Source organism: Oryctolagus cuniculus, chromosome 6 (genome assembly GCF_964237555.1).
Source record: "Oryctolagus cuniculus chromosome 6, mOryCun1.1, whole genome shotgun sequence".
Lineage (NCBI taxonomy): Eukaryota > Metazoa > Chordata > Mammalia > Lagomorpha > Leporidae > Oryctolagus > Oryctolagus cuniculus.
In genome coordinates this window covers 1,558,225-1,573,942 of record NC_091437.1, presented here as the reverse complement: position 1 = coordinate 1,573,942, position 15,718 = coordinate 1,558,225, and the positions used below count along the sequence as shown (strand labels likewise).

Genomic DNA, 15,718 nt, shown 5'->3' with positions numbered 1-15,718 from the left:
TAGAAATAGGCAGATGCAGGGAGAGATTGATTGATAGATGATAGAGATAGGTAGAGAGATGATAGAGAGATGATAGAGCTAGGTGATAAATGATAATATAGCTAGATTGTGCACAGAGAGATGGATAGATGATAGAGATAGGTGGGTAGATAGATGATTGATAGATAGGCTATGCAGGTAGAAATTGATGGATGGACAGATGACAGATGGGGATAGGTGGATACAGGTGTAGACAGATGGCTGTAGATTGATTCTTGATGTCTGATTCCTGCTCTTGGGTGAGGACTGATTCTGAGCCTTTACCTATGACTGGGGCGGAACAGGGACTTTGATTTCTCATGGAAGACTTTCATTTACCACCCAGAAGCTCAGCTCAGCAGCCAGCATCCACGCGACTCCATGGGGCACAGGAGGAGCATGTCTGTCACCCTCTCATGGAGTCATCTGCCCCGCGCAGCCTACGATTTTGAAATAACACAGATGATGGGTCTTCAGAAAGTTCACAAAAGGGGCTAGCGTGGGGTGCAGGGGGTTAAACTGCTGCTTGAGACACAAGCATCACTCACTGGGGCACTGGTTTAAGTCCTGGTTGCTCCAGTTTGGATCCAGCTCTCTGCTAATGGCCTGAGAGAGCAGCAGATGATGACTCAAGTGCTTGGGTTCCTGCGTGGAGGACATGGAGCTGAGGTGGTACAGGAGCCGGCCCTTGCCTACCATGTACCTGCACAGGCGCAGAGCACAGGTGTCCAGAGAGCAGATGGCAGAGTCCCGGGGGAGGACGACTTTCCTGGGCAACCACCTGGCCAGGGGCAAAGCTGTGCTGGGGATTCACAACATCACTGTGTATGACAACGGGACCTACCCCTGCCTCTTCAGGGATGGGGAGCCTCACAGCGAGACCACCCTGGCGCTGCAGGTGGCAGGTGAGGGCTGCCTCAGCCTCCGCCTCCCTGGGAGCACCTCTCCCCAGTTCCCGGTCCCAGCTCCAGGCTTGGGCTACCATCCACAGTGTGCAGTGTGGGAGCATCCCCACGTCCTCACATCCCCACCTGCCCACGCTGTGTCCCAGGAGGTGCAGCCTGCCTTCCCGCCATTACTGGGAAAGGCAGAAGGCAGGGAGCCAGGGAAGGAGAGGACCAGCTGGGGAGAGGGAGGGGAGACAGAGTGCAGAGGGGAAGGGGAGACAGGAAGGGAGACAGGGACAGGCCAGGGCGGGCAGAGGAGCTGGGGACGTGGAGGGGGCATTCTGCTCTGCAGTCAGCCCTGCCTGGGCTCCTTCCTGTTCCCCACCCTTCCCGACTTGCAACACTGGAAACTCCCGCTGACTCTCCAAGACTCTTTTCTGCTCTGTGGTATGTAGTGATTGGTGAGACTATGCAGGCACCTCTGGAACCCTCATAACACGTCTGGCATTGGCAGCAGCCCTGGACTGAGCCTCTGTGTCTCCCCCAGGGCTGGGCTTGGAGCCCAGAATCCATGTGACCGAGGACCTGGACAAGGGCATCCGAGCCGAGTGCACCTCAGCAGGCTGGTACCCAGAGCCTCACGTGGAGTGGAGAGACTTCAGGGGGCATGCGGTGCCGGCTGTGACCCGTTTCTCAGCCTCAGCCACCACTGGCCTCTTGGCTGTGCTGTCCAGGGTGGCCGTCCCAGACAGGAGCATGGGGGGTCTCACCTGCTCCATCTCCAGCCCCCTGCTCCATGAGAGGAAGGTAGCTGAGAGCCACCTGCCCGGTGAGTGTTCTGTGTGGCTCCAAGCACAGGTGTGTGTGGCCCTGCGTGACGGGACACTGGAGCTGCTGTCTGTGGCCCTGCAGTGGGAGAGGGGAGGGTCCTGGGTGTTGACTGCGAGGGCGGAGTACAGATCGGGGTGCAGACAGCCACTGGGCAGAGAGACCGAGAAAGTTGTGCCCTGACATCGGCTTCCTGTTTGGTTCTTTCCATGTCTCTGGTTTCATAGCAAATTGGAGCAGGAAGCATGTAGATGTCCCAGCACACAGTTGCTCCCCACAGCAGGAGAGGTGTGAGTGTCACAGCTGCCAGCACCAGCGTCCCCCAGAGTCCACAGTTCAGCTGAGGGTTGGACCCCATGGGTCTGGACAGATCTGTCTGCCTGAGTCCACCAGCACAGCTGCTGCCCTGAGAGCCCCCCGTGTCCCCCCCGGCCCCTCCCCTCTGATTGCTCGTGGTCTCTACAGTTCCCAGAGTGAGAGCCCAGTGGATGGTGTCCTCCACAGCCCCCTCCTCGGACTGCACCTGCATTTCCTGCACGTCCGCCCACGGCTCCCTGCTCTTCCTTTTGCCCTAAGTCCACCCCTGGTGTCACACACACTGCACCTGCCCATGCATTCTTGGCTGTGTCCAGGTTTAACTTTTCCCAGACCATCCTCTCTGGCTTCTCAGGCACCACGTCCACCGCGTGGTCCTACATTTCTATCACGGCTCGTACACAAGTGTCTGTCCCCGGATGACCTGGTCCCCTCAGCTCTGCCATAGGGCAGCTTCTGGCCCCTGGAGCTCACTCCTCCCAGCTCTGCTGCTGGGGAAATCCGAGAAGAGAGTGGGGAGGCTGGGGGGCAGAGGACAGGGCAGCTGCTTCCCGCTCATAGGCAGGGTCCTCTCCTGGGTCCCATTTATTATGGGAGCTCCACTTCATGATGTATCACGTCACAAAAGCCCTAGCTCACTGTGGGGTGAGGGTCCCAGCTCCTGACTCTCACTGTGGGGTGACGGTCCCAGCTCCTGACACCAGCACTCTGGGGTGAGGGTCCCAGCTCCTGTCACCAGCACTCTGGGGTGAGGGTCCCAGCTCCTGACTCCCACTGTGGGGTGAGGGTCCCAGCTCCTGACACCAGCACTCTGGGGCGAGGGTCCCAGCTCCTGACACCAGCACTCTGGGGTGAGGGCCCCACCACGTTTGGGAAGACCCTCCCTCAGACCAGGCCCCATCGTGCATGTGAATGGGCATCCATTTCTGAACTGTTTCAGAGCAGGCTGGAGACCTGGTGCCCCTGACTCAGATCCTGCAGCAGGGCCTGGGACAGGGGCTCTCATCCCGATGTGCTTGGATCCCCAGGGTCCCCGTGGACCTCCCTCTCAGGATGGCCCCGCCCTCCACATGGAGGATGCCCCTGTTTCTGATCCTCATCGTGCTGGGGCTCATCACAGCCGGGGGTCTCTGCCTCTGCCCGAAGCTGAACCGGGAAGAGAGCGAGGAGCAGCCGGAGAAAGGGAGGCTGCAGGAAGAACAGGAGCTGGGGCCTGGAGCCGGCCGCGACAGGATTGAGCCATTCCAGGGTGAGCGGGAGTGGGGAGCTGGGCAGGACCACGCTGTCACTCACCTGGGCCTTCTGAACCAGCTTTGTGCTGTCCTGGGGTGGGGCAGGGGCTTGTGGAGGGGCTGGCTGCCTGGCAAGAACCTGCGGTCTCAGGCTTCACACTGTTCTTCCCGCCTGGTCCCTCTGGTTGTCCTCCCTGATGGACACAGGGGCATCTGAGCTTGAGGCTATAGTGACTGCCCGGGCTGGGGAACGGGCTCCTCTAGCTGTCCCAGGTGGCTCCCTGGATCGGCCTCTGCTGTGTTGTGGGGATGGCGCCATGGTGGGAGGAGAGGCAGACAGGAAGGAGAGGGCACAGCAGCCCCTAAAGGAGCCAGCCGGGTGCCACGAGAACACCCCTCCTTCCTGAGGGCAGCACCACAGCAGCTGTGCATTGGCCCCTCACAGGCCCACCACCTCCACACCAGGACCGTGGCTGGCACAGGAGGCCCCGGGGGCACCGTCAGAGCCTGTCCAGCCTGGCAGTGCGGGCTGCAGCCTCGGCGTGAGCTCCTTGGAGTCCAGGGACGGGGCGTGTTCTGTGACAGGTGATGCCAGGGGAGCTCAGTGAGCTCTCGTACGATTTCGCTGCTTCCAGAACACGAGGCTGGGCTGGGTTTCCATCAGCCAGACCCCAAGACACCACAGCCTCCTGCATCACTGCAGAAACAAGTCCCTCCATTGGAAATGGCCGGTGGGGGTGGAGTCCTTGGAGCCAGGTGCCCCAGGGGACAAGGAGAGGACAGGAGCCCCTTCCTCTGGGGTGGTGGGCATGGTTTCCCTCCCACACTCGTTTCTGACAAAGTGAGAAGCCCAGAGTTACTCAAGAGGATGCTGGACAGGGGTGGGTGAGAGCACAGGTGTCCTGAGGCTTGTCCTCAGGCGTGAGTGCATGTGTGCAGGTGTGTGGGTGTGTGTGAGCAGTGTCCAGGCCTTGCATGAGCATGTGCATGAGGTCATGTGTGTGCACGTGGAGGTGGTATGCACGCATACATGTGTGCATTGTAATGTGTGTGCATTGTAAAGTGTGTGCATGGGTGTGTGTTCCCATCTAAAAGAGCACAGGTTTCGTGTCAGATGCTGGGAAGTGGGCACAGAGGCCTGGGAAGGAAGACCCTAGCTCCTTTTGCTCTTGCAATGTCCAAGGAGAGGCAAGTACACAGGTGCACACACATGCTGGCATGCACTCTTGCACACAACACATGCACACATGCTAGAGTGCTCTCTCACACACACATATACACAAGTTGGCGCTGGCATACTCTCACACAGACACACACATTGGTTTACTCTCACAATGCACACACATGCTGGCATGCTCTCTCACACACAGACATGTTTGTGTGCTCCCTCACACATAGACACACATGCCACACACACTGGCACTGTCACACACACAGGTACACACTGGCATGCTCTCTCTCACACACACACACATCACACCCACACACTGGCACTGTCTCACAGACACACACGCACACACTCTGTGCACTCAGCCAGGTCTCTGCCACCCCAGGAGCAGATCCCTATCACCTGCTTGGGGCTGATGGCTGGCAGGGACACAGGAAGAGTACAGGGGTCCCAAGGTGGGGCAGACCCTGACATTCCTGTGCATGAGGGACGGCAGACCCACCCCTGATGCCTGTCCCTGGCCTCTTTCTGTAGTGAGTCCCTCGCTGGACCCCGCCACAGCCAGCCCCAGGCTCTCCCTGTCTGAGGATCAGAAGAGCATGAGGCGGCTGCTCTTCGACCAGGACCTGCCCCCCTGCGCCAGCAGCTTTAATCAGGACCCCTGTGTGCTGGCCTGGAGCAGTTCTTTGCCGGGCAGTACTACTGGGAGGTCGAGGTGGGGGACGGGAAGGCCTGGACACTGGGCATGTGTCTGGGCAGTGTGGGCCGGGAGGGCAGGATCCCCAAGGCCCCCCAGCATGGCCTCTGGGCAGTGGAGTATTATGAGGAGCGACTCCAGGCCCTGTGCTATCCCAGAACGTGGCTCTGGCCTCCCTGGTGCCTCTGTCAGGTGGGCATTTTCCTGGATTGTGATGGGAGATTTTCTTCTAAAAAATATTTCCTTATTAGATAGGCAGAGAGACATAGACAGAGAGAACAAGCTCCCATCTGATCTTTCACTCCTGAAATAACCTGACGCTGGGAGCCAGGGACCCAATCCCAGTCTCCCATGTGCGAGTCCCATTTCTGGGGTCATCACTGTGGACTGCCGGAGTCTGCGTTAGCAGGAAGCTGAACCAGGAGGCAGAGCTAGGGATCCAACACATGCTCTCTGAGGTGGGCCACAGGTTTCCCGAACAGTGTCTTATCTGCCAAGCCAAACCCCTGCCCCTAAGGTTTTATTTATTTATTTTTTTAATTTTAAAGTTGGAATAGTGTTGGCCTTTCTGTTACAGTACTGAAAACATAGGCACAATTAAAACGACAAGCCCGGGGTGCAAGCTTGGCTCAGCGGTTACAACATCGCTTGGATGCCTGCATCCCAGATCATGGTGCTGGGTTCAAGTCCCAGCTCTGTTCCTGGGAGATGCCAGCTTCCTGCTGATCGCACCCTGGGAGACAGCAGGTGATGGCTCAAGTACCTGGGCCTGTGCCACCCACCTGGAGACCCAGGGAGTTTCTGATTCCAGCCTGACCCAGCGCTGGCTACTTCCTCCCCCTCCCCCTCCAGCTTCCATATAAAATGAATACAACTAAGTAAATAAGTAAACCTCAAGACACTTTAAAAGAAAAAAAGGAGCCCCTTGGAAAATGGTAGGAAAAAGAAGTAAGTGAGCTAACAAGATGGACCCAGATTGGCCAATGCAGCTGTGAAGGTTATTGAACTACTGTTAACTTTCTCTAGTGTTATAGAGCAGTTTCTCAGCCATGGCATTAATATTTTGTCCACATCATTCTCTGTCATGTGGGGCTATGTGTGCACTTTATGCTATGGGGCTGTGTGCATTTCCTTTTAATTTGTTATTTAATTATTTTTTTTAAATTTTTGACAGGCAGAGTTAGACAGTGAGAGAAAGATCTTCCTTCAGTACGTTCACCCTCCAAATGCCCTCCGTGGCTGGTGTGCTGTGCCGATCCGAAGCCAGGAGTTAGGTGCTGCCTCCTGGTCTCCCATGTGGGTGCAGGGCCCAAGCATTTGGGCCATCCTCCACTGCCTTCCCGGGCCAGAGCAGAGAGCTGGACTGGAAGAGGAACAACTGGGACAGAACCGGTGCCCCAACCAGGACTGGAACCCAGGGTACCAGCGCCGCAGGCAGAGGATTACTCTAGTGAGCCACAGTGCCAGCCTATTTAATTATTTTCTAATTTATTTGAAAAGCAGAGTTAGAGGGATGAGAGAGATAGAGAAAGAGAGCGAGAGTGAGAGCAAGAGAGCGAGAGCGAGAGAGAGAGAGATCCTCCATCAGCTGGTTTACTCCCCAAATGGCCACAATGGCCAGTGCTGTGCCAAACCAAAGCCAGTAGGCTGGAGCTTCTTCCAGGTCTCCTACAAGCACTTGGGTCATCTCCCACTGCTTTCCCGGGTGCATTAAAGGGAGCTGGATTGGAAGTGCAGCAGCTGGGTCTTGCAGCACACCCAAGCGGGATGCCAGCATTGCTGTGCCACCATACCTACCCCTGTCTGCCTTGCTCTGGACCCTCCCCTCCCTCTGGGTGCCCTGCACACAGTGACCAGCCAGCCTGCCTTCTGCGCCGTGCTCCTCCTGACTCGTTCTCGCTGGTGCACATGCGTCTGTCCCTGGAGGCTGCCTGTGGGTTACCTCACCCCTTCGCTGGGTGCATCAGTGCTGCCCTTGCTGTATCCCTTCTCAGGGGGGTGCAGGGAGCCAATGCCCACTTCACACTGCGCCTTCAGAGTAGACTGGGGGTGAGCACCGTGGTGGTCTGCGGGTGTCGCAGGGAGCACTGGGAGTAGCCGAGCTCACTGCTGGCAGAAGAGGGGGCCCTGCCTTCTGCTTTCCTGATATTTCTGCTTTTCCTACCCTGTAATGGAGTTGATCTCACCTCTCGGTTTCTCATAGTATGGATGGCTGTGCAGAGTAGGGGTGACTCCTGTGCAACCAGGGTCAGCAGTCCAGTACCTCCTCTCGTTGGGAGTGGGTGGGAATGCTCGGCTATCCTGGCCTGTGGAGGTGAGACCGTGGGAGGTGTGCAGTGTGTGAAAAGGCACCAAGGAGATCCTCAGGCCGTGGGCGCAGGGCAGTGTGGGAGCCAACTGCACTTAGGCAGGATCAACTCGGGTTGCATGTGCTGTGGGTTGTATGTTCTCGAGTGACAAGTCACGAAAGAAGAAGACTTCTTGTCACGTGATATAAAGGATGTGTCCTGTCATGGCTGTTGGCGTTGACCTTGGTCACATGGCCGAGGCAGTGCTCTGCAGGCTTCCTCACCCTGTGGTCACTGCTGTCCTGTCACACGCCACAAGGCGGGAGGAAGCTGCTTCCTGACGCCATCTCATCCCTTCTGTTTTCTTCTGCACCTGCTCTCTGATGTTTGCTTGTTTCCCAGGTGTCCCCAGGGTGTCTTCACGCATCCATCAGCACTTCAGTGTATACCTGAGAGTGCTGCACCTACACCTCTCCCGATTGTTAGAGGTAGACGTTAGATGCGTTTCTCCCACTCCTGGAGGACACGCTTTCAAAAGCACTGCCCTGTGTGTGTCTCTGCTGTGCCTCATGCAAAATTCTCACATTTAACAAAAACTGCAATAGTCTTACGTTTGTAAGATACTGGCCACAACCCTTGTGACAGGTGACAAAAGTTCACCACTTTTCACCCCTATGGTCTCTTAGGAGGCAGACTTTTTTTTAAAGTTTTTTTTTTTTTTTAAATTTGACAGGTAAAATTACAGACAGTGAGAGAGAGAGAAAGAAAGGTCTTCCTTTCATTGGTTCACTCCCCAAATGGCCGCTATGGCCGGAGCTACAAAAATCGGAAGCCAGGAGCCAGGTGCTTCCTCCTGGTTTCCCAGGCGTGTGCAGGGGCCCAAGCACCTGGGCTATCCTCCTCTGCCTTTCTGGGCCACAGCAGAGAGCTGGACTGGAAGAAGAGCAACAGAGACTAGAACCTGGCGCCCATATGGGATGCCGGTGCCACAGGTTGAGGGTCAGCCTAGTGCACCATCGCACCAGCCCCAGGAGGTAGACTTTCAACAGAGGCATATCTTTGCCAGGGGACTCGGTCTCAGTTAAAACATGTTCTCCTATGTCCTTCCAACACACAGCCTTCCCTGCCCCATTCACTTCCAAAACCAGGAAAGGTTCCTAATGATGGGAACAGGGAGGTCTGAGGGCAGCTGTTCCCAGCCCCCGCCTTCCTCCTGGGGGAAGAACACAGCCCCAGCCCACTCCTCTGCCTGGCTCTGTTGGCCAGCCCCTGACTGCAGCGTCTAACCCCAGTCCTGGGAAGTGGGTGAGGGGAAATAAATCTTCCTGGGTGCATGGCTGAGAAGGCAAGGCCTGCTTCTGGCTCCTTAAGGATGGGGTCTTTTGGAGGGAAATTAAAAACAAAATGCTCTAATTATTGTACCCCAAGGTTATTTTTCTCTGAAACTCTAATTCTGTGGTTGAGAAGCAGAATTTGTCACTTTTATTCTCAAGGGACAGCACCTTGAACACGGATCATCACGGGACTTCTATAGCTTTACTCAAACCCTTTCAGTCCTGGTGAAACAGATGTGGCATCTTGCAAGTTATCAGCTTCTCCTGCCATCTGCATGTATTACCATACCTCACCTAAGAAAATGTCACATGGGAATAATGGTACTCTCATTTCCATTATGATTTCATGCATTTTCCTGTCCTAGTTCTTACACCCCAGATTTACAAGGTGATACAAAAATCTTACAAAGAACGAGAACTTGGAGTTTTCGTAATGTATGCTTCACACCGAGTATGTGTCCCTAATGTTATAAACAAAACTCAAAAGAAAACCCACGTCAATGTATGACTATTTTGCTTGGACAAGCTAGTTTGCTTATATCAAAAACTCCTGTTCCCCTCCTGCATGAGAAAGGAGAGCTCCTGCACCCAGTGTTTCCCTTGATAGGTCTGATTTTGTCTTTCAGGTGTTTCCCCTTTGTTTTCTCCCCGCTGGAACCAAAGAAGCATCCGTGTCACTCTGTGGTGCACTTGGAGCCATGATCGAACACCTGCCATGCTGCAGGAATGGAGAGCCCTGCAGTCTGGGGGCCGGCACACAGCACACCTCCCCATCACACCGTGGGGAGTTTACCTCCTTTCCACTTTCTCAGCAGACTCTCCCTCACCTCCTTGTTCCGGAGCGTGTAGATGAAGGGGTTGAGAACGGGGGTCACCACGATGTTCAGGATGTGGATGGCCTTGCTCAGGTCCAGGGCGTCCTTGATGGAGGTTCGCACATGCAGGAAGATGGTGGACCCGTACCACAGGAGGACCACAGTGAGGTGGGAGGAACACGTGGAGAAGGCCTTGCTCTGGCCACTGGCCGAGGGGATCCTGAGGATGGTGCTGATGATGTAGACGTAGGAGACCAGGTTGATGAGGCATGAACTCAGGATGACCACACAGGCGATCACGAAGGCCACGATCTCCACGGCTTGTGTGCTGGTGCAGGCCAGGGCGATCCAGGGCGCGATGTCGCAGAAGTGGTTGATGGCACGGGGACCGCAAAAGGACAGGCTGCTGACGAGGGCAGTGGGTGCCACGATGGCCAGGAAGCCACAGGCCCAGCAGCCCAGGGCCAGCAGCAAGGAGAGCAGACTGATCATGATGGCCACGTAGCGCACTGGGATGGCAGCACCACAGGCGGTGGCCCTACCCACCAGCCCCCACACTCTGTGTTTAAACTCTGAAAACTTGATGCCACAGCCAGCCCTTTGCAAGAGATTAGGCTAATTGGAGACACTAAGTTCTGTGAGCCTCGTATTCACCTAACACACAGACCAAACCTCCAGATTTCTGCAAGTGTGCACTTGGCCTAGAATGGAGAATTCTCACACTCATGGGAACATCATTCTTCTTCTTAGATTAATTAATTTATTTTGAAAGGCAGAGTTGGAGGGGGGGAGGGGGAACAGGAGGGGGAGGGGAAGGGGGAAGGGAAGGGGGAAGAGGAGAGGGAATGTCCATCCATTGGTTCACTCCCCAGTTGTCCGAAAAGGCCAGGGCTAAGCCAGGCTGAAGCTAGGAGTCAGGAGTCTCATCTGGGTCACCCATGTGGGAGGCAGGGCCCCAAGCACTTGGGCCATCTTCTGATGACTTTCCTGGGTCATTAGTAGGGAGCTGGATCAGGAGAGGATCCAGCACGTATATGGGATACCGGCATCCCTGGTGGCAGCTTTACTGCTAAGCCACAGCGCCAGCCCGGAGCCCAACCATTTTTAACAGTGCAAAGTGGAGGAGATGGAGCAGTCCTCATGGCTGCATCATAGAGCCAATGAGTTCCCGACCCATGAGTCACAGTGCCTGCCCATTTCTGAGAAGCCTCAATGGCTTCCCACTTAAAAGCTAAGCTGCAAAGCCTTGGAATTGTTTCTCCTTAATCATAGGGATGGCATCAAATAGCTTCAGTTGGATCTACAATCAGGCAGGACCATGACCTTCAAAGGAAGCCACAGCTCCTCTTCCTTTCTCTGTCACACTCGGGAGGCTGCTGAAAAGCTGCAGCTGTGACCAGGAGTAAATCATGGAGCTAGGTCTGTGTGTGTGGGGGGGGGGGTGTGGGGGTTCAAAAGTGTTTCTCTGACTTCTCCTTGAATGCCAGTCATGGAGGATTGATGCAGTCACCCTACTTAGAGTGACTACCTATTTTATCCATGAAATCCCAAGTTTTCCATCATGCAAATATTTCATTGACATTTATTTCAAAGTTATCCTAGTTTATTGCTCAATTTCAGTCTTTATAGGTATTCTAAATTTAGGAGGATGGGACATAATGGGCTGATTCTGCTGTAAATTAAGTATTTCTGTTGCAGATTAAGGTGGAAATACCATCCTGAACCCGTATATCAAAAACATTAACGAATGACCATGCACACAATTGATTTGAAATTGTTTGTATCACCTGCTACAAGCAGCAGAATGTTAAAAGGTTATTGAAAAGTATAGATAACAATGGTTTAAACTGTTCATGTGATCGAATAGTCTATTCTGGGGTCACTGGTACCAACAACACTGCATTACTTTTGGTGAATCTATGCATACTATGAGGGAAAACATTTATTTACATACAGAATGTCAAGTCACTCAAAATCTTCTTTCTACCTAGTTACGTTGCATGAGGGTGCTGAGCTCGGAGTAGGATTGTAGGATTTTAGGAACTCAGCAAACAGAAATGAGCACCTGGTCATCAGGGCCAGTGTTACATGGACTGCACGGAGAGAAAGATGAGGCTGGGCAGGGTTTGCCAAGAGCCTCGGCACTCTGGCGCCCGCTGTTGGCTTCCAAAGCCCTCCAGTGGCAAACTCAAATGTCCCCCCCACCGCTGCTGTAAACACAGTCCATGCAGGCAGATTGATCACTGTTTTGCACACTCCCTGAAACTGCCCAGGACGCCTGCAGGCCTCAGATAACACAGACTGCAGACTCCTCAGCTCACTGTGCTGCTCAGCTCCCCTGCAATGCCCTTCCCTGGGGTCCTCTTGCCCCCTTCTGTGCCTAGTGACCCCGGCCCCAGGGTCCTTGGGCTGGGGGGTGTCCTGCTAGAGGACACCCATTGGCTCCATTGGAGCCTGTGGAAACATCCTCCAAAGGCAGTGTTGTGCTGCCTCATCAGTGGGCACATTCCCCAAAGTCACAGCTGGAAGTGACAAGAGGCCCTGTTTACAAACATCAGGATTTCTTTCTCACTAAAATGTAACACAGTTGGTGAATGATCTGTTAAACAAAGGGGAATCAATGAGGAGTTTTAATCCAGATATTTCTAGTTGCCTGGAAGTGAGTGGGAAAGGGTTGGTGTTAGGAGGGGCTGAATTCAGAGCAGGTGAGGAGTCCTCTGGTTCCTCTGGTGTTCCTGACCTGCTGGTCCTCCCTCCATGTTCCTCCTTCCTCTGTCTCCCCAGTTCCTGCCATGCCCCCAGGTGGCCCAGGCACTCCCTGCTGCTCCCTGAGTGCAGGTGGAAGTGCTGTGTAAACACAGGGCTCTCCAGGCAGTGTTGAGCCAAGTTTATGCCCCAGCTTGTGCTTGGCTGTTTGAGCTGGTCGTAGTACGAATGAGCCATTCTTTATGATTCTGTATGCGTCTCTCCTCCCTTCCATACTGGAGGCCACGCTGAAGCCGAGTCTGCCCTGGCCCCTTCCATAAGACTGTGTCCTTGGGATGGGTCTGGCATGTAGTAGGGGATTGAAAACATTTTGGGCCGGCGCCTCGGCTCACAAGGCTAATCCTCCACCTGTGGTGCAGGCACACCGGGTTCTAGTCCCAGTCAGGGAACCGGATTCTGTCCCGGTTGCCCCTCTTCGAGGCCAGCTCTCTGCTGTGGCCCGGGAGTGCAGTGGAGGATGGCCCAAGTGCTTGGGCCCTGTACCCGCATGGGAGACCAGGAGAATCTCATGGCTCCTGGCTTTGGATCAGCACAGTGCACCGGCTGCAGTGCCCCAGCCAGCCACGGTCTCTCTCTCTCTCTCTCTCACTGTCCACTCTGCCTGTCAAAAAAAAAAAAAAAAAAAAAAAAAAAAAAAAAAAAAGGAAAAATAAAAAGAAAAAGAAAGAAAGAAAACATTTGTGGAATTAATGACCAGAGCAATGGGCATGAGAAGTCTTCTCAGCACTGACAGAATCAAAGAAAATACTAAAGGGTCTCGGTTTCTAGTGCACATCTTTTGCCAGCCAGAACTCACAATAGAACACAATAACTTGCAGTTTCCCTCTCACCCCTATAATTGCATTGAAAAAAGATATTAGAAATTCATTCATTAGAAGTTATTACACACAAATACTTGGCACTTCAAAAATACTCATCTATTCTTCCTTGTGTCCAGTAGATATTGTGGATAAATGCCCATTTCACACATATTCTTTTTCATTCCTTCTTTCCATAGCTGTTTAACAAACACCAGTGTCCCATTAGGGTCAGGTCCACAAAGGTCCTAAGGATTTCCCAACAGTTCTTAGAAGTTATAGAGACTTTTGTACCTAAGGCTATTGAAAGAAAAGAGGAATCCCGTACAATCTGAAGCTCACATGTGTGTAGTCACAAGGCCCTGGAATGTTACCATCTTGATTCCCATTAGATGGTAAAAGAAAGCAACCAAGGATAAAATTTCCCCCAGCATGGTTTAACAGAGACCATTCACCTTTGATCGGTTGTTGGCCAGAGACCCCCGCCAGCAGCTGCTCCGCTCTGACCTGTGGGGTCCATCCTGGGCTCACAGGGACATCAGCAGAGCTTCTGTAGCCACCACCCCAGGCCTCACTCAGTCCACCAAGTGTCCTCCGCAGCTTTCCTTATCAAACAACGGAGCTTCCTCTCACTCCAACTCTGTATATACCACACTTCCTCCTCACAACTTTTCTAACAGCCTCTTTGAAGTCTTTGTTCCTCAAGCTGTAGATAACAGGGTTCAGCAGTGGGGTGACCACAGTGTAGAAGACAGAAGCGATCTTGCTGATTTCCGGTGACAGCTGGGCACGGGGGCGCACATACATGGAGATCATAGTGCCGTAGTAGATGGTGACAACAGCCAGGTGGGAGCCGCAGGTGGAGAAGCTCTTCATCCGGCCAGAGGCTGAAGGGATCCTCAGGATGGAGGACACGATGAGCACGTAGGACATGAGGGTCAGGAAGAAGCAGATGCAGAGGACGGCGATGGACAGGACGAAGATGGCCAGCTCGGGGACATGGACACTGGAGCACGACAGCTGCATCAGTGGGTGGAGGTCGCAGAAGAAGTGGTTGATCTGGTTGGGGCCACAGAAGTCCAACGTGGAGATCATCAGGGAAGGCAGAAAGCCCGTGCCAGCGCCCATCAGCCAGGAGGCAGCCGTTAGCTTGGTGCAGGTCTCGGGGCTCATGAGGACGGGGTAGTGGAGTGGGCGGCAGATGGCCAGATAGCGGTCGCAGGCCATCATGGCCAGGAGGAAGCACTCGGTAGCCCCAAAGAACACGAAGAAGTAGAGCTGTGCCATGCAGGCAGAGAAGGAGATGGCCCGGCCCCCCGAGAGCAGGCTGGCGAGGAGAAGGGGCACGATGGTGGACGTGTAGCAGATCTCCAGACAGGAGAGGTGTTTAAGGAAAGAGTACATCGGAGAGTGCAGCAGCTGCTGCTGGCTCACCACAGCGATGACAACAACATTGCCTGCAATGGTGAGAGTGTAGACAGCCAGGAAAATGGCAAAGAGCAGAGTCTGCCACTCAACAATGTTCTGGAACCCTAGGAGCTGAAACTCAGTGACAGCGGACTTGTTCGGGGGCATGGCCATTGACTACAGGGGACAGAGAAATTGGGGAGAGGCACAGAACACAGAAAAGACGCACAGAACACAAAAGATGCTGATAATATTCAAGCTTGGAACTCCAGACAGGATTTCTAATAGTTGATGTCTCTGGGTACAGCTTTCCAGAGGCATGAACCTATAATTCCATGTCTCTTTAACAAGATACAGCTGAACATAACTAAGACCACAGAGGGAGACTGTGTAAGTGCCGTTTTGATTTAATTAAGTAGATAGAATTAGTATCAAGATGGGGTTGGTGTGGCTCTTCCCAGAGCTCACACAGGCCCAGGGAGCTGCCACCCTGCTGAACCCCGACTCCCGGCTCACCCTTCCTAACACAGAAGCCCCTGCCTCTTGCCACTTGTGATTTTGCTGGGGTTACCTCCCAGGGCTGACATTACCTCAAATCTCATCGGGATGAGGGAAGCACAGAACTCGGCTCCCAGGAGGCTGGGTCGGCATCAGTGCCACGCAGTGAGATGCAGCTAAGCTCCTGTTTTGCAGCTTTCTTTGAAATTGTATTAAAATAAACAGAATTAAGACAGTTGCTGTTCTTCCATGCAGTCTTACATGGACGAAGCAGCCGCTGACTTCTTGAGAACTCTGTCTTGGTCACTGTTGTTACTAGTATGGCACACGCTTGCTTCTTGGGGCAGAATTAGTGACAGTTTCCACACCGACGAGCAAAGGCGAGCTGTGCCCCCATAGCTAGGGCTCATTTCCCAGCCTGATGTCCGCAGCCACAACAACCAGACCTGGAGATCTGGGCTGTGGGACGCAGCACCCAGCACGTGCACTACAGGCTGAAGCAAGCTCCTCCTTCTCCCTGGAAACCCCCTTTCCCCCTGCCAGTGCACAGAGCCCTGCGTTGCCCCTGCCCCAGGCTCCGGGTTACTCTCCTCCAACCTAACTTGCACTAGGCTTCCATCATCAGATCTGCAGTTTGCCATCTCCTGCTGGTGCTGGGTTTGGTTGAA

At 54.0% G+C, this 15,718-nt stretch overlaps 3 protein-coding genes across 7 annotated transcripts; 1 reads left to right on the top strand and 2 right to left on the bottom strand.

The window, feature by feature from the left end:
* Positions 1–661: 661 nt before the first annotated feature.
* On the top strand, positions 662–7,643 carry LOC127486022 (butyrophilin-like protein 10). 5 transcript variants are annotated; one of them, XM_070075953.1, is made up of 4 exons: positions 662–923; positions 1,453–1,734; positions 3,169–3,297; positions 4,983–7,643. In XM_070075953.1, exons 1-4 carry the CDS (start codon positions 677–679, stop codon positions 5,456–5,458), a joined length of 1,134 nt encoding a protein of 377 aa, XP_069932054.1. In that variant the 5' UTR covers positions 662–676; the 3' UTR covers positions 5,459–7,643. The 5 variants fall into 5 exon arrangements, with proteins under 5 accessions (XP_069932054.1, XP_069932057.1, XP_069932056.1 ...); XM_070075956.1 differs by having other exon boundaries at positions 3,195–3,297; positions 4,983–5,083; XM_070075955.1 differs by lacking the exon at positions 3,169–3,297.
* Positions 7,084–10,631, bottom strand: LOC138850036 (olfactory receptor 6F1-like). Its single transcript, XM_070075735.1, has 4 exons — positions 10,626–10,631; positions 9,561–10,197; positions 7,332–7,451; positions 7,084–7,211 (listed from the first exon to the last, which is right to left on the bottom strand). Exons 1-4 carry the CDS (start codon positions 10,629–10,631, stop codon positions 7,084–7,086), a joined length of 891 nt encoding a protein of 296 aa, XP_069931836.1.
* Positions 10,632–13,040: 2,409 nt separating this feature from the next.
* On the bottom strand, positions 13,041–14,921 carry LOC100341660 (olfactory receptor 11L1). Its single transcript, XM_017339486.3, has one exon. The coding sequence runs from the start codon at positions 14,724–14,726 to the stop codon at positions 13,755–13,757; it is 972 nt and encodes a 323-aa protein (XP_017194975.3). The 5' UTR covers positions 14,727–14,921; the 3' UTR covers positions 13,041–13,754.
* Positions 14,922–15,718: the final 797 nt, after the last annotated feature.

Excerpts from the sequence above, each read along its gene's own strand:
- LOC100341660 (XM_017339486.3), bottom strand. The coding sequence starts at position 14,726 with ATGGCCATGCCCCCGAACAAGTCCGCTGTCACTGAGTTTCAGCTCCTA.
- LOC127486022 (XM_070075953.1), top strand. The coding sequence starts at position 677 with ATGGAGCTGAGGTGGTACAGGAGCCGGCCCTTGCCTACCATGTACCTG. Across the intron at positions 1,735-3,168 it reads AGCTGAGAGCCACCTGCCCG|CCGGGGGTCTCTGCCTCTGC; the intron begins GTGAGTGTTCTG and ends GGCTCATCACAG. Across the intron at positions 3,298-4,982 it reads CAGGATTGAGCCATTCCAGG|TGAGTCCCTCGCTGGACCCC; the intron begins GTGAGCGGGAGT and ends CTCTTTCTGTAG.
- LOC138850036 (XM_070075735.1), bottom strand. Across the intron at positions 7,452-9,560 it reads GCTGAGAAAGTGGAAAGGAG|GCCAGGATAGCCGAGCATTC; the intron begins GTAAACTCCCCA and ends TCACCTCCACAG. Across the intron at positions 7,212-7,331 it reads ATACTATGAGAAACCGAGAG|ACCACCACGGTGCTCACCCC; the intron begins GTGAGATCAACT and ends CGACACCCGCAG.